General features: G+C 46.8%; 1 protein-coding gene across 2 annotated transcripts in view; it reads right to left on the reverse strand.

Moving 5' to 3' along the window:
* Nucleotides 1–24906, reverse strand: part of NECAB3 (N-terminal EF-hand calcium binding protein 3) — a 118787-nt gene that overhangs the window by 19570 nt on the left and 74311 nt on the right. For both annotated transcript variants that reach the window (XM_075571918.1, XM_075571917.1), the window contains exons 8-9: nt 23860–23939; nt 1609–1662 (exon numbers count right to left, since the gene is read on the reverse strand). In XM_075571918.1, coding sequence (XP_075428033.1) covers nt 1609–1662; nt 23860–23939 — 134 coding nt within the window. The remainder of the gene's footprint in view (nt 1–1608; nt 1663–23859; nt 23940–24906) is intronic.

A 24906-nucleotide genomic window follows, 5' to 3' on the forward strand; every position in this document is an offset into this window, starting at 1 on the left:
TATTATGGCTCGTGGCTCCCTCGTCCCAGATCAGTAACGTGACTCACTTAGACCTTAACTTGTAATTCAATCATATAAAATAAACACGGCGATGAAATGAAGCGATAAGTAGGTGCGGCCGTGTGACAGCACGAGGGGTTAATAACCTTCCTATAAAGCCACGTCATTAGGGGCAGGTTTCTCAAACCGTTTGCCTACTGGGTGAAGAGGGAATCGAAGCAGCTTAAAAAAATCTTTTTGTTTTTGTTTTTAATACACGCAGCCGTTGGTTACCTTATATTGAAAACTGATTACCTAAGCTGCCGATCGATTTGGTTCCCCCGTGATCGATAAGCAACGATCCTGCTTGCCCCGGGCTCACTAAATGGCCGCCTTTCAGTTTCAATGAATCCTTCAGTCAGTGAAACTCAGCTGCTACAATGTATTCTTATATCACTAAGGTTACATTATCTATTGTTACAGTTTGCAGCTCTAACTGCTGGGAACATTGGCAACCAATGATCACAAACAGGAAAGTGTTACAAAGATCTTGCACTGCTGGGGAGGTGGGATAAACCTGCTGTAGGAATCAAAGGATGCTCAGTGTATGGAAACTCATTACAAATGGCATTAAGAGTTGAATTTTTAAATAATAAAAAAAAGTAGTAACTATTTAATATTACAGACATTTTTTTTAACACACGTAGGATATTGCTTGGATTGCTACTTTAAGAGAACCAAATTGTCACCCCCCCCCCCCCAGGGAAAAGCGGTTACATGTAAGTTTAATTGTTCGCTGCGACCACAACCACAAAGCCCCGAGAAAGCGTAAACCTGCGCGAAACGCACGTCGGCTTCCACTGATTACGTCACGGGGAGGTGGGCTAAAACCTGCTATAGAAATCAAAGGATGCTTTAAAAACGCATTAAAAATGGCGTTACGAGTGGAATAGTAATAATAATACTAATAATAATAAAAATACTACTACTACTACTAATAATAATAATAATACTAATGATAATACTACTACTACTACTAATAATAATAATAATAATAAAAAAACTCTTATCTAATACTACAGAACAGATTTATTTAAAAAAAAAAATACATAATATGTTACATGTTTTGCTGCTTGAAACTAGCAGAATATAAGAGCTGCTAATATAAGTTAATTTCGGTGTGACACTTCTCTCAGGCAACAAAGGGTGTCAGGCCCTTTCGCTAGCACATCAGGGTCACTCCGAGGCCCCCACAGAACAGGACTGAAACCATTTCAATCTATTCCTGTTGCGGTGACTGCAAACAATGAGCCTTATATATAACCACTCTTCCCTGGGGGTAACACTTTGGTTCAGCCAAGCGGTAGGCAAACGGTGTGAGTGACCTGTCGCTAATGACATCGCATTATAGGAATGTTATTAACCCCTCGTCGCTGTCACACCGCCACGCCTCCTTATTACTTCATTTCATCGCCGTGTTTCTTATTAGATGGTTTATTTTATATGAATGCGTTAACAGTGACTGACATTGCTATTCTGGTACACGGGGTGACCGTGAACAGGGATTTCTATTCTGTAAAGTACACGTTTCATACGCGGCAGCAAAACACTATCCTGTCCGGGACTTACAGACTCTGTCGGCTTCAGGATCATTTCTTTTCTGAAAGTTTCCAGCCGCGGGTTCTGCAATGAATGAAATCACGTTGTATTATGTGTTCTCCATAACTCCTCCTATTACTCCATATAACCGCCCCCTATAACTCCTCCTATATAACCGCTCCCTATATCTCCTCCTATTACCCCATATAACCCCTCCCTATATCTCCTCCTATTACCCCATATAACCCCTCCCTATATCTCCTCCTATTACCCCATATAACCGCTCCCTATAACTCCTCCTATTACCCCATATAACCGCTCCCTATAACTCCTCCTATTACCCCATATAACCGCTCCCTATAACTCCTCCTATTACCCCATATAACCGCTCCCTATAACTCCTCCTATTACCCCATATAACCCCTCCCTATAACTCCTCCTATTACCACATAGAACTGCTCCCTATAACTCCTCCTATTACCCCATATAACCGCTCCCTATAACTCCTCCTATTACCCCATATAACCGCTCCCTATATCTCCTCCTATTACCCCATATAACCTCTCCCTATAACTCCTCCTATTACCCCATATAACCACTCCCTATATCTCCTCCTATTACCCCATATAATCTCTCCCTATATCTCCTCCTATTACCCCATATAACCTCTCCCTATATCTTCTCCTATTACCCCATATAACCTCTCCCTATAACTCCTCCTATTGCCCTATATAACCTCTCCCTATAACTCCTCCTATTACCCCATATAACCGCTCCCTATATCTCCTCCTATTACCCCATATAACCGCTCCCTATAACTCCTCCTATTACCCCATATAACCATCTCCTCCTATTACCCCATATAACCCCTCCCTATATCTCCTCCTATTACCCCATATAACCTCTCCCTATAACTCCTCCTATTACCCCATATAACCGCTCCCTATAACTCCCCCTATTGCCCCATATAACCCCTCCCTATTACTCCCCCTATTGCCCCATATAACCCCTCCCTATAACTCCTCCTATTACCCCATATAACCGTTCCCTATAACTCCTCCTATTGCCCCATATAACCCCTCCCTATAACTCCTCCTATTACCCCATATAACCTCTCCCTATATCTCCTCCTATTACCCCATATAACCGCTCCCTATATCTCCTCCTATTACCCCATATAACCTCTCCCTATAACTCCTCCTATTATCCCATATAACCCCTCCCTATAACTCCTCCTATTACCCCATATAACCGCTACCTATAACTCCTCCTATTACTCCATATAACCACTCCCTATAACTGCTCCTCCTATTGCCCCAAATAACCGCTCCCTATAACTCCTCCTATTACCCCATATAACCTCCCTATAACGCCTCATATTACCCCATATAACCTCCCTATAACTGCTCCTCCTGATCCATCACAAAACGCTGATCTTAGCATCAATTTAACAGCAAAACGATTACATGTTCTGGACACACAGACCCCAAACCCCTGTAACACAGTCACTGTAAAAGCTATGCGAAAATAATATCTCATTTAGTAGCAGGAACACTGCCTTTGAGATGGGTGCGATCTCATTGCCAGCTCTGTATGACTTTGAGCTTGTCACTTTACTGTCCCGTGCCTCGGAAACCAAAATTAGATTGTAACGCTTTTTGTGTCAGGAACGTGTGCAAACGTCTACGTTGAGCATTGTGCACACTGTCGTCCTCATACAAGAAAACAACGACTATCACAAATCCCCTTCCGTTTCTTATTGGCAGGTAGTCTGCCTTGGAGGGGCTCACAGGCTTACAATGCTTTGGCCAAAGAGTTAAACTAAATTACCCTTTTATTCAAGAGATATATAGGTATTTCACGGTGTATTTTTGCCATTGGATGTAGCACTGGGCTCTGTCTGTGTTTGTTTGTAGTATATATTGCCGTGCCCAGTAGCACTCCTTTTTTACATTTATATATATATATAATACTGAGTTAGGTTATGGTGAGTAACAAAAGTGACAAAAATCCTCCACAGCAAAGCAAATATGCAAATGTAAATACAACTGTATGTTCATCTGCATGTCTTAGGCAGGTCTGCAACCCCACCTTTCCCCATTATCACCCAGCACACAGCACTTCCACTGCAGCAAGGGATTCTGGGAAATGACATGCAAATGAGCACACAGTGCCACTTTTTGCTTCAAAAACCATTTTTAACATGGTTCCCTATAGGCTTAAGCTTGCTGCATGGTCACAGCTTTGAGCACAGCCAGGGTTAAGGTGCATACCCAGAAAACCACCCACAGACAGCTGTTTCGACCTTAATGGGTCTCATCAGTGTGGGGCTGGTTAACTGGGTATGCAAAGAAGCTAAATATATATATATATATATTGTGGTAACTTTTGGGGCTTAAATGAGCTTACTGGGTATTTGTGTGTTTTGTTAACTTTGTCCAGCTGGTTTCAGCTGTTTTGGAGGTTGACCCCTCCCTCCCAGGTTTAAAGCTCATCCCATCCCACTTTCCATATGCACAGGTCTTTGCATGCAGCTGATTGTGCAGGTCTAATACAGAGTATTCTTCCTGGTATTGTCCAGGTAAAGAAGAATTTCAGATTTAGAACCATGCAGCTGATTATGACAGATCAATTATGATCATTCTTCCTAGTATTGTACAGGTTATTAAGAATTGTAATCGGTGTTAGGACCTGTGATTTTGTGGTCACGCCTTGGAGGGGCTCACAAGCTTACAATGCTTTGGCCAAAGTGTTAAACTAAATGACCCTTTTATTCAAGAGATATATAGGTATTTCACTGTGTATTTTTGCCATTGGATGTAGCACTGGGCTCTGTCTGTGTTTGTTGGCAGGAGGTATTTACTGTATTTAAAATAGTTCTGCTGGCGGCATTTTGAGGCCAAAATAGGTCAACTGTGGGTTTTATATCATTACGTGTTATTTGTTTATTCCCAGCTATACTATACACGAATAGGTTTTAATTTCCGTCTTAATAATATTCCTCGTCATATTTAAACCATATTATGAATGTGATAATTGAGCCGGAAGTAATATACGTATGTGTTACCATTACCGTAGCTCTATCTCTGTGTAGGGAGGCGACAGGTCCTTTCCTCAGTATAAAAAGGCAGCACACCTAGAGCCTGTCTGTAGCTGACGAGTCCAGCAGGGAGCTGGTTAATTGCAGCCAAAGTCAATTAGCCAGTCTCCACTTGGCTCATCAACCAGGTTTACACGTGTACTGCACAAACTGCCGGAGGTTCTCTAGCCCAGGACTGTGCTGCCAGAGAGATCCCCAGAAAACATCTCTCTAGCACTGAAGTGTGTGCTGCCAGAGAGAGATCCCCAGAAAACATCTCTCTAGCACTGAAGTGTGTTCTGCCAGAGAGAGATCCCCAGAAAACATCTCCCTAGCACTGAAGTGTGTGCTGCCAGAGAGAGATCCCCAGAAAACATCTCTCTAGCACTGAAGTGTGTGCTGCCAGAGAGATCCCCAGAAAACATCTCTCTAGCACTGAAGTGTGTGCTGCCAGAGAGATCCCCAGAAAACATCTCTCTAGCACTGGTGTGTGCTGCCAGAGAGATCCCCAGAAAACATCTCTCTAGCACTGAAGTGTGTGCTGCCAGAGAGATCCCCAGAAAACATCTCTCTAGCACTGAAGTGTGTGCTGCCAGAGAGATCCCCAGAAAACATCTCTCTAGCACTGAAGGACTGTGCTGCCAGAGAGATCCCCAGAAAACATCTCTCTAGCACTGAAGTGTGTGCTGCCAGAGAGATCCTCAGAAGACATCTCTCTAGCACTGAAGTGTGTGCTGCCAGAGAGATCCCCAGAAAACATCTCTAGCACTGAAGTGTGTGCTGCCAGAGAGAGATCCCCAGAAAACATCCCTCTAGCACTGAAGTGTGTGCTGCCAGAGAGATCCTCAGAAAACATCTCTCTAGCACTGAAGTGTGTGCTGCCAGAGAGATCCCCAGAAAACATCTCTCTAGCACTGAAGTGTGTGCTGCCAGAGAGAGATCCCCAGAAAACATCTCTCTAGCACTGAAGTGTGTGCTGCCAGAGAGATCCCCAGAAAACATCTCTCCAACTCTGAAGTGTGTGCTGCCAGAGAGATCCTCAGAAGACATCTCTCTAGCACTGAAGTGTGTGCTGCCAGAGAGATCCCCAGAAAACATCTCTAGCACTGAAGTGTGTGCTGCCAGAGAGAGATCCCCAGAAAACATCCCTCTAGCACTGAAGTGTGTGCTGCCAGAGAGATCCCCAGAAAACATCTCTCTAGCACTGAAGTGTGTGCTGCCAGAGAGATCCCCAGAAAACATCTCTCTAGCACTGAAGTGTGTGCTGCCAGAGAGATCCCCAGAAAACATCTCTCTAGCACTGAAGGACTGTGCTGCCAGAGAGATCCCCAGAAAACATCTCTCTAGCACTGAAGTGTGTGCTGCCAGAGAGATCCTCAGAAGACATCTCTCTAGCACTGAAGTGTGTGCTGCCAGAGAGATCCCCAGAAAACATCTCTAGCACTGAAGTGTGTGCTGCCAGAGAGAGATCCCCAGAAAACATCCCTCTAGCACTGAAGTGTGTGCTGCCAGAGAGATCCTCAGAAAACATCTCTCTAGCACTGAAGTGTGTGCTGCCAGAGAGAGATCCCCAGAAAACATCCCTCTAGCACTGAAGTGTGTGCTGCCAGAGAGATCCTCAGAAAACATCTCTCTAGCACTGAAGTGTGTGCTGCCAGAGAGATCCCCAGAAAACATCTCTAGCACTGAAGTGTGTGCTGCCAGAGAGATCCTCAGAAGACATCTCTCTAGCACTGAAGTGTGTGCTGCCAGAGAGATCCCCAGAAAACATCTCTAGCACTGAAGTGTGTGCTGCCAGAGAGATCCCCAGAAAACATCTCTCTAGCACTGAAGTGTGTGCTGCCAGAGAGATCCCCAGAAAACATCTCTCTAGCACTGAAGGACTGTGCTGCCAGAGAGATCCCCAGAAAACATCTCTCTAGCACTGAAGGACTGTGCTGCCAGAGAGATCCCCAGAAAACATCTCTCTAGCACTGAAGTGTGTGCTGCCAGAGAGATCCTCAGAAGACATCTCTCTAGCACTGAAGTGTGTGCTGCCAGAGAGATCCCCAGAAAACATCTCTAGCACTGAAGTGTGTGCTGCCAGAGAGAGATCCCCAGAAAACATCCCTCTAGCACTGAAGTGTGTGCTGCCAGAGAGATCCTCAGAAAACATCTCTCTAGCACTGAAGTGTGTGCTGCCAGAGAGATCCCCAGAAAACATCTCTCTAGCACTGAAGTGTGTGCTGCCAGAGAGAGATCCCCAGAAAACATCTCTCTAGCACTGAAGTGTGTGCTGCCAGAGAGATCCCCAGAAAACATCTCTCCAACTCTGAAGTGTGTGCTGCCAGAGAGATCCTCAGAAGACATCTCTCTAGCACTGAAGTGTGTGCTGCCAGAGAGATCCCCAGAAAACATCTCTAGCACTGAAGTGTGTGCTGCCAGAGAGAGATCCCCAGAAAACATCTCTAGCACTGAAGTGTGTGCTGCCAGAGAGAGATCCCCAGAAAACATCTCTAGCACTGAAGTGTGTGCTGCCAGAGAGATCCCCAGAAAACATCTCTCTAGCACTGAAGTGTGTGCTGCCAGAGAGATCCCCAGAAAACATCTCTCCAACTCTGAAGTGTGTGCTGCCAGAGAGATCCTCAGAAGACATCTCTCTAGCACTGAAGTGTGTGCTGCCAGAGAGATCCCCAGAAAACATCTCTAGCACTGAAGTGTGTGCTGCCAGAGAGAGATCCCCAGAAAACATCTCTAGCACTGAAGTGTGTGCTGCCAGAGAGAGATCCCCAGAAAACATCTCTAGCACTGAAGTGTGTGCTGCCAGAGAGAGATCCCCAGAAAACATCTCTCTAGCACTGAAGTGTGTGCTGCCAGAGAGAGATCCTCAGTAAACATCTCTCTAGCACTGAAGTGTGTGCTGCCAGAGAGATCCCCAGAAAACATCTCTCTAGCACTGAAGTGTGTGCTGCCAGAGAGATCCTCAGAAAACATCTCTCTAGCACTGGTGTGTGCTGCCAGAGAGATCCTCAGAAAACATCTCTCTAGCACTGAAGTGTGTGCTGCCAGAGAGATCCCCAGAAAACATCTCTAGCACGGGTGTGTGCTGCCAGAGAGAGATCCCCAGAAAACATCTCTCTAGCACTGAAGTGTGTGCTGCCAGAGAGATCCCCAGAAAACATCTCTAGCACTGAAGTGTGTGCTGCCAGAGAGATCCCCAGAAAACATCTCTCTAGCACTGAAGTGTGTGCTGCCAGAGAGATCCCCAGAAAACATCTCTCTAGCACTGAAGTGTGTGCTGCCAGAGAGATCCCCAGAAAACATCTCTCTAGCACTGAAGGACTGTGCTGCCAGAGAGATCCCCAGAAAACATCTCTCTAGCACTGAAGTGTGTGCTGCCAGAGAGATCCTCAGAAGACATCTCTCTAGCACTGAAGTGTGTGCTGCCAGAGAGATCCCCAGAAAACATCTCTAGCACTGAAGTGTGTGCTGCCAGAGAGAGATCCCCAGAAAACATCCCTCTAGCACTGAAGTGTGTGCTGCCAGAGAGATCCTCAGAAAACATCTCTCTAGCACTGAAGTGTGTGCTGCCAGAGAGATCCCCAGAAAACATCTCTCTAGCACTGAAGTGTGTGCTGCCAGAGAGAGATCCCCAGAAAACATCTCTCTAGCACTGAAGTGTGTGCTGCCAGAGAGATCCCCAGAAAACATCTCTCCAACTCTGAAGTGTGTGCTGCCAGAGAGATCCTCAGAAGACATCTCTCTAGCACTGAAGTGTGTGCTGCCAGAGAAATCCCCAGAAAACATCTCTAGCACTGAAGTGTGTGCTGCCAGAGAGAGATCCCCAGAAAACATCCCTCTAGCACTGAAGTGTGTGCTGCCAGAGAGATCCCCAGAAAACATCTCTCTAGCACTGAAGTGTGTGCTGCCAGAGAGATCCCCAGAAAACATCTCTCTAGCACTGAAGTGTGTGCTGCCAGAGAGATCCCCAGAAAACATCTCTCTAGCACTGAAGGACTGTGCTGCCAGAGAGATCCCCAGAAAACATCTCTCTAGCACTGAAGTGTGTGCTGCCAGAGAGATCCTCAGAAGACATCTCTCTAGCACTGAAGTGTGTGCTGCCAGAGAGATCCCCAGAAAACATCTCTAGCACTGAAGTGTGTGCTGCCAGAGAGAGATCCCCAGAAAACATCCCTCTAGCACTGAAGTGTGTGCTGCCAGAGAGATCCTCAGAAAACATCTCTCTAGCACTGAAGTGTGTGCTGCCAGAGAGATCCCCAGAAAACATCTCTCTAGCACTGAAGTGTGTGCTGCCAGAGAGATCCTCAGAAAACATCTCTCTAGCACTGAAGTGTGTGCTGCCAGAGAGATCCCCAGAAAACATCTCTAGCACTGAAGTGTGTGCTGCCAGAGACATCCTCAGAAGACATCTCTCTAGCACTGAAGTGTGTGCTGCCAGAGAGATCCCCAGAAAACATCTCTAGCACTGAAGTGTGTGCTGCCAGAGAGATCCCCAGAAAACATCTCTCTAGCACTGAAGTGTGTGCTGCCAGAGAGATCCCCAGAAAACATCTCTCTAGCACTGAAGTGTGTGCTGCCAGAGAGATCCCCAGAAAACATCTCTCTAGCACTGAAGGACTGTGCTGCCAGAGAGATCCCCAGAAAACATCTCTCTAGCACTGAAGTGTGTGCTGCCAGAGAGATCCTCAGAAGACATCTCTCTAGCACTGAAGTGTGTGCTGCCAGAGAGATCCCCAGAAAACATCTCTAGCACTGAAGTGTGTGCTGCCAGAGAGAGATCCCCAGAAAACATCCCTCTAGCACTGAAGTGTGTGCTGCCAGAGAGATCCTCAGAAAACATCTCTCTAGCACTGAAGTGTGTGCTGCCAGAGAGATCCCCAGAAAACATCTCTCTAGCACTGAAGTGTGTGCTGCCAGAGAGAGATCCCCAGAAAACATCTCTCTAGCACTGAAGTGTGTGCTGCCAGAGAGATCCCCAGAAAACATCTCTCCAACTCTGAAGTGTGTGCTGCCAGAGAGATCCTCAGAAGACATCTCTCTAGCACTGAAGTGTGTGCTGCCAGAGAGATCCCCAGAAAACATCTCTAGCACTGAAGTGTGTGCTGCCAGAGAGAGATCCCCAGAAAACATCTCTAGCACTGAAGTGTGTGCTGCCAGAGAGAGATCCCCAGAAAACATCTCTAGCACTGAAGTGTGTGCTGCCAGAGAGAGATCCCCAGAAAACATCTCTCTAGCACTGAAGTGTGTGCTGCCAGAGAGAGATCCTCAGTAAACATCTCTCTAGCACTGAAGTGTGTGCTGCCAGAGAGATCCCCAGAAAACATCTCTCTAGCACTGAAGTGTGTGCTGCCAGAGAGATCCTCAGAAAACATCTCTCTAGCACTGGTGTGTGCTGCCAGAGAGATCCTCAGAAAACATCTCTCTAGCACTGAAGTGTGTGCTGCCAGAGAGATCCCCAGAAAACATCTCTAGCACTGGTGTGTGCTGCCAGAGAGAGATCCCCAGAAAACATCTCTCTAGCACTGAAGTGTGTGCTGCCAGGGAGAGATCCCCAGAAAACATCCCTCTAGCACTGAAGTGTATGCTGCCAGAGAGATCCCCAGAAAACATCTCTAGCACTGAAGTGTGTGCTGCCAGAGAGAGATCCCCAGAAAACATCTCTCTAGCACTGAAGTGTGTGCTGCCAGAGAGATCCCCAGAAAACATCTCTCTAGCACTGGTGTGTGCTGTCAGAGAGAGATCCACAGAAAACATCCCTCTAGCACTGAAGTGTGTGCTGCCAGGGAGAGATCCCCAGAAAACATCCCTCTAGCACTGAAGTGTATGCTGCCAGAGAGATCCCCACAAAACATCTCTAGCACTGAAGTGTGTGCTGCCAGAGAGAGATCCCCAGAAAACATCTCTCTAGCACTGGTGTGTGCTGTCAGAGAGAGATCCACAGAAAACATCCCTCTAGCACTGAAGTGTGTGCTGCCAGGGAGAGATCCCCAGAAAACATCCCTCTAGCACTGAAGTGTATGCTGCCAGAGAGATCCCCACAAAACATCTCTAGCACTGAAGTGTGTGCTGCCAGAGAGAGATCCTCAGTAAACATCTCTCTAGCACTGAAGTGTGTGCTGCCAGAGAGATCCCCAGAAAACATCCCTCTAGCACTGAAGTGTGTGCTGCCAGAGAGATCCCCAGAAAACATCTCTCTAGCACTGAAGTGTATGCTGCCAGAGAGATCCCCAGAAAACATCTCTCTAGCACTGAAGTGTGTGCTGCCAGAGAGAGATCCCCAGAAAACATCTCTCTAGCACTGAAGTGTGTGCTGCCAGAGAGAGATCCCCAGAAAACATCCCTCTAGCACTGAAGTGTGTGCTGCCAGAGAGATCCTCAGAAAACATCTCTCTAGCACTGAAGTGTGTGCTGCCAGAGAGATCCCCAGAAAACATCTCTCTAGCACTGAAGTGTGTGCTGCCAGAGAGAGATCCCCAGAAAACATCTCTCTAGCACTGAAGTGTGTGCTGCCAGAGAGATCCCCAGAAAACATCTCTCTAGCACTGAAGGACTGTGCTGCCAGAGAGAGATCCAAGGGATCCAAACCCTCTATTCCAGGGTGCCGCAGACCCTACAACCCACCAGAGGGTGCCGCCCAGTCACACCAACCATGACCCACACTGATGTAAAGAGCCCCCTGCTTGCACTTTGGGCTTTGGGGTCAGAGGTTGGTAAAGAAGCCTAACCTCCCAGCCCTGCAGATAGGTACTGGGAAGTGTGAGTCAGCCCTTACACAGGGGAAGGCTGTTTGTTTGTTCTCAATGCTGACATAAAGCTGTAATGTTTACAGCTGCAGGCTAAATAAAAGCCACTGTTATTATTCCTCACATGGTTATACAAGGGACCTAACAACATCTCACAGTTCCAGAAAAGAACATTTATGACGTTCTTGTTTTTTTTCTCCATTTAAACGCAGGCTACACGTGAAAAAACGGAATATAACGCTTGTTTATATAAAAAAAAAATACACATGTTTTCAATCATATTGAAGCTATTGTTTAATTAAAGCAGGGCAGGAAGTCCCCGTGTTGTCACGTTGGTGATGTCATTTATGGGACAGGAAGTTCCTGGTGACATCAGTGTGATGTCACAGAGCATTCAGCTCCCCCCAGGTGACAGGGAGGTACAATGTCACTAGATGACCCAGCAGCAGAGATACTTCTAACACTGGGGACACATCGCAGCTAAAGAAACTCACTGACATGAGACGTCCATATTAAAATCCCGCTCTGCAAACGCCCCCCTCCTGCCGTCACCAAACGGTCCCTGTCACCGGAAGAGCCCAGAGTGACCTCACCGGTGACAGCCGGACGGCAGAGAGACGCAGGACGCTGAACAGGGGGTCCCAGGAGTTCAAAATAATGTGATTGTAGTCGGACTGCTGCTGCAGCAGTGGGTTACCGACACCCGCATCGTCTTACCGACACCCGCATCGTCTTACCGACACCCGCATCGTCTTACCGACACCCGCATCGTCTTACCGACACCCGCATCGTCTTACCGACACCCGCATCGTCTTACCGACACCCGCATCGTCTTACCGACACCCGCATCGTCTTACCGACACCCGCATCGTCTTACCGACACCCGCATCGTCTTACCGACACCCGCATCGTCTTACCGACACCCGCATCGTCTTACGACACCCGCATCGTCTTACCGACACCCGCATCGTCTTACCGACACCCGCATCGTCTTACCGACACCCGCATCGTCTTACCGACACACACGCATCGTCTTACCGACACACACGCATCGTCTTACCGACACCCGCGTCGTCTTACCGACACCCGCGTCGTCTTACCGACACCCGCGTCGTCTTACCGACACCCGCGTCGTCTTACCGACACCCGCGTCGTCTTACCGACACCCGCGTCGTCTTACCGACACCCGCGTCGTCTTACCGACACCCGCGTCGTCTTACCGACACCCGCGTCGTCTTACCGACACCCGCGTCGTCTTACCGACACCCGCGTCGTCTTACCGACACCCGCGTCGTCTTACCGACACCCGCGTCGTCTTACCGACACCCGCGTCGTCTTACCGACACCCGCGTCGTCTTACCGACACCCGCGTCGTCTTACCGACACCCGCATCGTCTTACCGACACACACGCATCGTCTTACCGACACACACGCATCATCTTACCGACACCCGCATCGTCTTACCGACACACGCATCGTCTTACCGACACACGCATCGTCTTACCGACACACACGCATCGTCTTACCGACACACACGCATCCTCTTAAAGACACACACGCATCGTCTTACCGACACCCGCATCGTCTTACCGACACCCGCATCGTCTTACCGACACCCGCATCGTCTTACCGACACCCGCATCGTCTTACCGACACCCGCATCGTCTTACCGACACCCGCATCGTCTTACCGACACCTGCCTCGTCTTACCGACACACACACACACATCGGCTTACATCGTCTTACCGACACACACGCATCATCTTACCGACACACACGCATCGTCTTACCGACACACACACATCATCTTACCGACACACACGCATCGTCTTACCGATACACACGCATTGCCTTACCGACACACACGCATCCTCTTAAAGACACACGCATCGTCTTACCGACACACGCATCGTTTTACCAAAACATGCATAATCTTACTGATAATCGCATCGTCTTACCAAAACACGCATAATCTTACCGATACATCGTTTTACCAAAACACGCATAATCTTACGACACATCGTTTTACCAAAATACGCATAATCTTACCGACACATCGTTTTACCAAAACACGCATAATCTTATGACACATCGTTTTACCAAAACACGCATAATCTTATGACACATCGTTTTATCAAAACACATATAATCTTACCGATACATGCATCGTTTTACCAAAAAAATCATAATCTTACCGGCACACGCATCGTCTTACCAAAACATGCATCGTCTTACCAACACACGCATCCTCTTAGCGACACATGCATCATTTTACCAACACACGTATCGTTTAACTGACACACACGCATCGTCTTAAAGACACATGCATCGTCTTACCGACACACTCATCGTCTTACAAAAACACGCATAATCTTATGACACATCGTTTTATCAAAACACATATAATCTTACCGATACATGCATCGTTTTACCAAAAAAATCATAATCTTACCGGCACACGCATCGTCTTACCAAAACATGCATCGTCTTACCAACACACGCATCCTCTTAGCGACACATGCATCATTTTACCAACACACGTATCGTTTAACTGACACACACGCATCGTCTTAAAGACACATGCATCGTCTTACCGACACACTCATCGTCTTACAAAAACACGCATAATCTTACCACAACGCATTGATTTACCAAAACACGCATAATCTTACCGACACATGCATCATTTTACCAAAACAAGCATAATCTTACCGGCACACGCATCGCCTTACCGACACACACGCATCGTCTTACCGACACACACGCATCCTTTTAAAGACACACGCATCGCCTTACCGACACACGCATCGTTTTACCAAAACATGCATAATCTTACCGATACACGCATCGTCTTACCAAAACACGCATAATCTTACCGACACATCGTTTTACCAAAACATGCATAATCTTACCGACACATTGTTTTACCAAAACACGCATAATCTTATGACACATCGTTTTACCAAAACACGCATAATCTTACCGACACATCGTTTTACCAAAACACATATAATATTACCGATACATGCATCGTTTTACCAAAAAAAGGATAATCTTACCAAAACACGCATCGTCTTACCGACACACGCATCCTCTTAGCAACACATGCATTGTCTTACCAACACACACGCATCGTTTTACCGACACACACGCATCGTCTTACCGACACACGCATCCTCTTAGCGACACATGCATCGTCTTACCAATACACGCATCGTTTAACTGACACACACGCATCGTCTTAAAGACACATGCATCGTCTTACCGACACACTCATCGTTTTACCAAAACATGCATAATCTTACGACACACGCATCGTCTTACAAAAACACGCATAATCTTACAGACACATGCATCATTTTACCAAAACAAGCATAATCTTACCGGCACACGCATCGTCTTACTGACACACACGCATCGTCTTACCGACACACACGCATCGTCTTACCGACACACACGCATCGTCTTACCGACACACACGCATCCTTTTAAAGACACACGCATCCTCTTACCGACACACACGCATCGTCTTACCGACACAAACGCATCCTTTTAAAGACACACGCATCGTCTTACCGACACACGCATCGTTTTACCAAAACATGCATAATCTTACCGATACACGCATCGTCTTACCAAAACACGCATAATCTTGCCGACACATCGTTTTACCAAAACACGCATAATTTTACGACACCTCGTTTTACCAAAACACGCATAATCTTACCGACACATCGTTTTACCAAAACACGCATAATCTTACCGACACATCGTTTTACCAAAACACGCATAATCTTACCGACACATCGTTTTACCAAAATACGCATAATCTTATGACACATCGTTTTACCAAAACACGCATAATCTTATCGATACATGCATCGTTTTACCAAAAAAGGATAATCTTACCGGCACACGCATCGTCATACCAAAACACGCATCGTCTTACCGACACACGCATCCTCTTAGCAACACATGCATTGTCTTACCAACACACACGCATCGTTTTACCGACACACACGCATCGTCTTACCGACACACGCATCCTCTTAGCAACACATGCATTGTCTTACCAACACACACGCATCGTTTTACCGACACACACGCATCGTCTTACCGACACACGCATCCTCTTAGCGACACATGCATCGTCTTACCAATACACGCATCGTTTAACTGACACACACGCATCGTCTTAAAGACACATGCATCGTCTTACCGACACACTCATCGTTTTACCAAAACATGCATAATCTTACGACACACGCATCGTCTTACAAAAACACGCATAATCTTACAGACACATGCATCATTTTACCAAAACAAGCATAATCTTACCGGCACACGCATCGTCTTACTGACACACACGCATCGTCTTACCGACACACACGCATCGTCTTACCGACACACACGCATCATTTTACCGACACACACGCATCCTTTTAAAGACACACGCATCCTCTTACCGACACACACGCATCGTCTTACCGACACAAACGCATCCTTTTAAAGACACACGCATCGTCTTACCGACACACGCATCGTTTTACCAAAACATGCATAATCTTACCGATACACGCATCGTCTTACCAAAACACGCATAATCTTGCCGACACATCGTTTTACCAAAACACGCATAATTTTACGACACCTCGTTTTACCAAAACACGCATAATCTTACCGACACATCGTTTTACCAAAACACGCATAATCTTACCGACACATCGTTTTACCAAAACACGCATAATCTTACCGACACATCGTTTTACCAAAATACGCATAATCTTATGACACATCGTTTTACCAAAACACGCATAATCTTATCGATACATGCATCGTTTTACCAAAAAAGGATAATCTTACCGGCACACGCATCGTCATACCAAAACACGCATCGTCTTACCGACACACGCATCCTCTTAGCAACACATGCATTGTCTTACCAACACACACGCATCGTTTTACCGACACACACGCATCGTCTTACCGACACACGCATCCTCTTAGCGACACATGCATCGTCTTACCAATACACTAATCGTTTTACCAAAACATGCATAATCTTACGACACACGCATCGTCTTACAAATACACGCATAATCTTACCGACACGCATCGTTTTACCAAAACACACATAATCTTACCGACACATGCATCGTTTTACCAAAACAAGCATAATCTTACCGGCACATGCATCGTCTTACCGACACCCGCATCGTCTTACCGACACCCGCATCGTCTTACCGACACCCGCATCGTCTTACCGACACACACGCATCGTCTTACCGACACCCGCATCGTCTTACCGACACCCGCATCGTCTTACCGACACCCGCATCGTCTTACCGACACCCGCATCGTCTTACCGACACCCGCATCGTCTTACCGACACCCGCATCGTCTTACCGACACCCGCATCGTCTTACCGACACCCGCATCGTCTTACCGACACCCGCATCGTCTTACCGACACCCGCATCGTCTTACCGACACCCGCATCGTCTTACCGACACCCGCATCGTCTTACCGACACCCGCATCGTCTTACCGACACCCGCATCGTCTTACCGACACACACGCATCGTCTTACCGACACACACGCATCGTCTTACCGACACCCGCATCGTCTTACCGACACACGCATCGTCTTACCGACACACCCGCATCGTCTTACCGACACCCGCATCGTCTTACCGACACCCGCATCGTCTTACCGACACCCGCATCGTCTTACCGACACCCGCATCGTCTTACCGACACCCGCATCGTCTTACCGACACCCGCATCGTCTTACCGACACCCGCATCGTCTTACCGACACCCGCATCGTCTTACCGACACCCGCATCGTCTTACCGACACACACGCATCGTCTTACCGACACACACGCATCGTCTTACCGATACCCGCATCGTCTTACCGACACACGCATCGTCTTACCGACACACACGCATCGTCTTACCGACACACACGCATCCTCTTAAAGACACATGCATCGTCTTACCAACACCCGCATCGTCTTACCGACACCCGCATCGTCTTACCGACACCCGCATCGTCTTACCGACACCCGCATCGTCTTACCGACACCCGCATCGTCTTACCGACACCCGCATCGTCTTACCGACACCCGCATCGTCTTACCGACACCCGCATCGTCTTACCGACACCCGCATCGTCTTACCGACACCCGCATCGTCTTACCGACACACACGCATCGTCTTACCGACACACACGCATCGTCTTACCGACACCCGCATCGTCTTACCGACACACGCATCGTCTTACCGACACACACGCATCGTCTTACCGACACACACGCATCCTCTTAAAGACACATGCATCGTCTTACCGACACCCGCATCGTCTTACCGACACCCGCATCGTCTTACCGACACCCGCATCGTCTTACCGACACCCGCATCGTCTTACCGACACCCGCATCGTCTTACCGACACACACGCATCCTCTTAAAGACACCCGCATCGTCTTACCGACACCCGCATCGTCTTACCGACACCCGCATCGTCTTACCGACACCCGCATCGTCTTACCGACACCCGCATCGTCTTACCGACACCCGCATCGTCTTACCGACACCCGCATCGTCTTACCGACACCCGCATCGTCTTACCGACACCCGCATCGTCTTACCGACACCCGCATCGTCTTACCGACACCTGCCTCGTCTTACCGACACACACACACACATTGTCTTACCTACATACACACGCATCGCCTTACCGACACACACATCGGCTTACCTACACACACATCGTCTAACCGACACACACATCGGCTTACCTACACACACATGCTTCGCCTTACCGACACACACGCATCGTCTTACCGACACACACACATCATCTTACCGACACACACGCATCGTCTTACCGACACACACACATCATCTTACCGACACACACGCATCGTCTTACCGACACACACACATCATCTTACCGACACACACGCATCGTCTTACCGATACACACGCATTGCCTTACCGACACACACGCATCCTCTTAAAGACACACGCATCGTCTTACCGACACACGCATCGTTTTACCAAAACATGCATAATCTTACTGATAATCGCATCGTCTTACCAAAACACGCATAATCTTACCGATACATCGTTTTACCAAAACACGCATAATCTTACGACACATCGTTTTACCAAAATACGCATAATCTTACCGACACATCGTTTTACCAAAACACGCATAATCTTATGACACATCGTTTTATCAAAACACATATAATCTTACCGATACATGCATCGTTTTACCAAAAAAATCATAATCTTACCGGCACACGCATCGTCTTACCAAAACATGCATCGTCTTACCAACACACGCATCCTCTTAGCGACACATGCATCATTTTACCAACACACGTATCGTTTAACTGACACACACGCATCGTCTTAAAGACACATGCATCGTCTTACCGACACACTCATCGTCTTACAAAAACACGCATAATCTTATGACACATCGTTTTATCAAAACACATATAATCTTACCGATACATGCATCGTTTTACCAAAAAAATCATAATCTTACCGGCACACGCATCGTCTTACCAAAACATGCATCGTCTTACCAACACACGCATCCTCTTAGCGACACATGCATCATTTTACCAACACACGTATCGTTTAACTGACACACACGCATCGTCTTAAAGACACATGCATCGTCTTACCGACACACTCATCGTCTTACAAAAACACGCATAATCTTACCACAACGCATTGATTTACCAAAACACGCATAATCTTACCGACACATGCATCATTTTACCAAAACAAGCATAATCTTACCGGCACACGCATCGCCTTACCGACACACACGCATCGTCTTACCGACACACACGCATCCTTTTAAAGACACACGCATCGTCTTACCGACACACGCATCGTTTTACCAAAACATGCATAATCTTACCGATACACGCATCGTCTTACCAAAACACGCATAATCTTACCGACACATCGTTTTACCAAAACATGCATAATCTTACCGACACATTGTTTTACCAAAACACGCATAATCTTATGACACATCGTTTTACCAAAACACGCATAATCTTACCGACACATCGTTTTACCAAAACACATATAATATTACCGATACATGCATCGTTTTACCAAAAAAAGGATAATCTTACCAAAACACGCATCGTCTTACCGACACACGCATCCTCTTAGCAACACATGCATTGTCTTACCAACACACACGCATCGTTTTACCGACACACACGCATCGTCTTACCGACACACGCATCCTCTTAGCGACACATGCATCGTCTTACCAATACACGCATCGTTTAACTGACACACACGCATCGTCTTAAAGACACATGCATCGTCTTACCGACACACTCATCGTTTTACCAAAACATGCATAATCTTACGACACACGCATCGTCTTACAAAAACACGCATAATCTTACAGACACATGCATCATTTTACCAAAACAAGCATAATCTTACCGGCACACGCATCGTCTTACTGACACACACGCATCGTCTTACCGACACACACGCATCGTCTTACCGACACACACGCATCATTTTACCGACACACACGCATCCTTTTAAAGACACACGCATCCTCTTACCGACACACACGCATCGTCTTACCGACACACACGCATCCTTTTAAAGACACACGCATCGTCTTACCGACACACGCATCGTTTTACCAAAACATGCATAATCTTACCGATACACGCATCGTCTTACCAAAACACGCATAATCTTGCCGACACATCGTTTTACCAAAACACGCATAATTTTACGACACCTCGTTTTACCAAAACACGCATAATCTTACCGACACATCGTTTTACCAAAACACGCATAATCTTACCGACACATCGTTTTACCAAAACACGCATAATCTTACCGACACATCGTTTTACCAAAATACGCATAATCTTATGACACATCGTTTTACCAAAACACGCATAATCTTATCGATACATGCATCGTTTTACCAAAAAAGGATAATCTTACCGGCACACGCATCGTCATACCAAAACACGCATCGTCTTACCGACACACGCATCCTCTTAGCAACACATGCATTGTCTTACCAACACACACGCATCGTTTTACCGACACACACGCATCGTCTTACCGACACACGCATCCTCTTAGCGACACATGCATCGTCTTACCAATACACGCATCGTTTAACTGAAACACACGCATCGTCTTAAAGACACATGCATCGTCTTACCGACACACTAATCGTTTTACCAAAACATGCATAATCTTACCGACACATCGTTTTACCAAAATACGCATAATCTTATGACACATCGTTTTACCAAAACACGCATAATCTTATCGATACATGCATCGTTTTACCAAAAAAGGATAATCTTACCGGCACACGCATCGTCATACCAAAACACGCATCGTCTTACCGACACACGCATCCTCTTAGCAACACATGCATTGTCTTACCAACACACACGCATCGTTTTACCGACACACACGCATCGTCTTACCGACACACGCATCCTCTTAGCGACACATGCATCGTCTTACCAATACACGCATCGTTTAACTGAAACACACGCATCGTCTTAAAGACACATGCATCGTCTTACCGACACACTAATCGTTTTACCAAAACATGCATAATCTTACCGACACGCATCGTTTTACCAAAACACACATAATCTTACCGACACATGCATCGTTTTACCAAAACAAGCATAATCTTACCGGCACATGCATCGTCTTACCGACACACACGCATCGTCTTACCGACACACGCATCCTCTTAGCGACACACACGCATCGTCTTACCGACACACTAATCGTTTTACCAAAACATGCATAATCTTACGACACACGCATCGTCTTACAAATACACGCATAATCTTACCGACACGCATCGTTTTACCAAAACACACATAATCTTACCGACACATGCATCGTTTTACCAAAACAAGCATAATCTTACCGGCACACGCATCGTCTTACCGACACACACGCATCGTCTTACCGACACACGCATCCTCTTAGCGACACACATGCATCGTCTTACCGACACACGCATCCTCTTAGCGACACACGCATCGTCTTACCGACACACGCATCGTCTTACCGACACACACGCATCGTCTTACCGACACACACGCATCCTCTTTGCGACACACGCATCGTCTTACCGACACACGCATCGTCTTACCGACACACGCATCGTCTTACTGATACACACACTTCGTCTTACCGACACACGCATCGTCTTACCGACACACGCTTCGTCTTACTGATACACAAGCATCGTCTTACTGATACACACGCATCATCTTACCGACACACACGCATCGTCTTACCGACACACGCTTCGTCTTACAGATACACACGCATCGTCTTACCGACACACGCATCGTCTTACTGATACACACGCATCATCTTACCGACACACGCATCGTCTTACCGACACACGCATCCTCTTAGCGACACACACGCATCGTCTTACCGACACACGCATCCTCTTAGCGACACACGCATCGTCTTACCGACACACGCATCGTCTTACCGACACACGCATCGTCTTACCGACACACGCTTCATCTTACTGATACACACGCATCGTCTTACTGATACACACGCATCATCTTACCGACACACACGCATCGTCTTATTGATACATGCATCGTTTTACCAAAAAAGGATAATCTTACCGGCACACGCATCGTCATACCAAAACACGCATCGTCTTACCGACACACGCATCCTCTTAGCAACACATGCATTGTCTTACCAACACACACGCATCGTTTTACCGACACACACGCATCGTCTTACCGACACACGCATCCTCTTAGCGACACATGCATCGTCTTACCAATACACGCATCGTTTAACTGAAACACACGCATCGTCTTAAAGACACATGCATCGTCTTACCGACACACTAATCGTTTTACCAAAACATGCATAATCTTACCGACACATCGTTTTACCAAAATACGCATAATCTTATGACACATCGTTTTACCAAAACACGCATAATCTTATCGATACATGCATCGTTTTACCAAAAAAGGATAATCTTACCGGCACACGCATCGTCATACCAAAACACGCATCGTCTTACCGACACACGCATCCTCTTAGCAACACATGCATTGTCTTACCAACACACACGCATCGTTTTACCGACACACACGCATCGTCTTACCGACACACGCATCCTCTTAGCGACACATGCATCGTCTTACCAATACACGCATCGTTTAACTGAAACACACGCATCGTCTTAAAGACACATGCATCGTCTTACCGACACACTAATCGTTTTACCAAAACATGCATAATCTTACCGACACGCATCGTTTTACCAAAACACACATAATCTTACCGACACATGCATCGTTTTACCAAAACAAGCATAATCTTACCGGCACATGCATCGTCTTACCGACACACACGCATCGTCTTACCGACACACGCATCCTCTTAGCGACACACACGCATCGTCTTACCGACACACTAATCGTTTTACCAAAACATGCATAATCTTACGACACACGCATCGTCTTACAAATACACGCATAATCTTACCGACACGCATCGTTTTACCAAAACACACATAATCTTACCGACACATGCATCGTTTTACCAAAACAAGCATAATCTTACCGGCACACGCATCGTCTTACCGACACACACGCATCGTCTTACCGACACACGCATCCTCTTAGCGACACACATGCATCGTCTTACCGACACACGCATCCTCTTAGCGACACACGCATCGTCTTACCGACACACGCATCGTCTTACCGACACACACGCATCGTCTTACCGACACACACGCATCCTCTTTGCGACACACGCATCGTCTTACCGACACACGCATCGTCTTACCGACACACGCATCGTCTTACTGATACACACACTTCGTCTTACCGACACACGCATCGTCTTACCGACACACGCTTCGTCTTACTGATACACAAGCATCGTCTTACTGATACACACGCATCATCTTACCGACACACACGCATCGTCTTACCGACACACGCTTCGTCTTACAGATACACACGCATCGTCTTACCGACACACGCATCGTCTTACTGATACACACGCATCATCTTACCGACACACGCATCGTCTTACCGACACACGCATCCTCTTAGCGACACACACGCATCGTCTTACCGACACACGCATCCTCTTAGCGACACACGCATCGTCTTACCGACACACGCATCGTCTTACCGACACACGCATCGTCTTACCGACACACGCTTCATCTTACTGATACACACGCATCGTCTTACTGATACACACGCATCATCTTACCGACACACACGCATCGTCTTACCGACACACGCTTCGTCTTACAGATACACACGCATCGTCTTACCGACACACGCATCGTCTTACTGATACACACGCATCATCTTACCGACACACGCATCGTCTTACCGTGCCCTCCAGATGATCGATCAGCTGTTGCAACCTGTTGATCTGAGTTAGCCACTGAGTGTCGGCTTCCACCGGCAAACCTATTACAGACACAGAAACACAGAATTAGCCACTTTTGCTGCCGCAATGCATTACCCCCACCCCCCTGTTGGCTGTGAGTGAGTTAACCAGCCAGCACCCAGTAGGGCGGCAAACATATTGACTGACCAATCAGAACTCTTCCTTCAACAAAGGGTTCTGTCATTTCATATAGGAAGGGTTCCGATTGGTTCAGGGTGGATAAAGCGTTTGGAATGTTCCATTTGCAAATAATTTATGGGGGAGCTCAGCATGCACTCGAATGTCAGACATGCAAATATTTGAATAGTGGGGTCCTGATTTCTTATTATGATCGTTTAGTTGTAAAGCGCCAACATATTCCGCAGCGCGGTACAATGGGGGCAGTGTGGCACCGTGGGGTTATTTATTAGGTGTTAACATGTTTTTTTGTCACCTCTGGTATTCAAGAGCATGGCCTTCACACTTCCACGGGATGTAGGTGCTATGTCCTATAAGAGCTAGCTCCTTAATGTCTGCTCTATACACATTTAGGGCCATATTTACTAAGCCGTGCTAACACATAACGTAACTTACGTCTCAGTTATGTAAAAGGGAAGGTGCCCTATGACTTAGCACTGCTAGTTACTATAGCCCTTAATGCTGTATGTATTTCTATATACCTATATTATATATACCTAGATACACACATGAAGTACATGTTCCCCTTATAAAAATATATCAGATTTTTGTGTGGGCTTGTATAAGAAATGTCAATAGGTTTTCTGCTAATACTGCTTTTGTATTTTGTCAAAACTAACACATACATATGTTATATAATATGATTAAAATATATACACACTTCACACATTCAGACACACACACAAAAACAACCACATACACTAATATAGACATATACACAGACACATACTCAGAGAGACAGACACACACACTCAGAGAGACAGACAGAGACACATACTCAGAGAGACAGACAGAGACACATACTCAGAG

This window comes from Ascaphus truei, chromosome 15 (assembly GCF_040206685.1).
Source record: "Ascaphus truei isolate aAscTru1 chromosome 15, aAscTru1.hap1, whole genome shotgun sequence".
NCBI classification, from domain to species: Eukaryota; Metazoa; Chordata; class Amphibia; order Anura; family Ascaphidae; genus Ascaphus; species Ascaphus truei.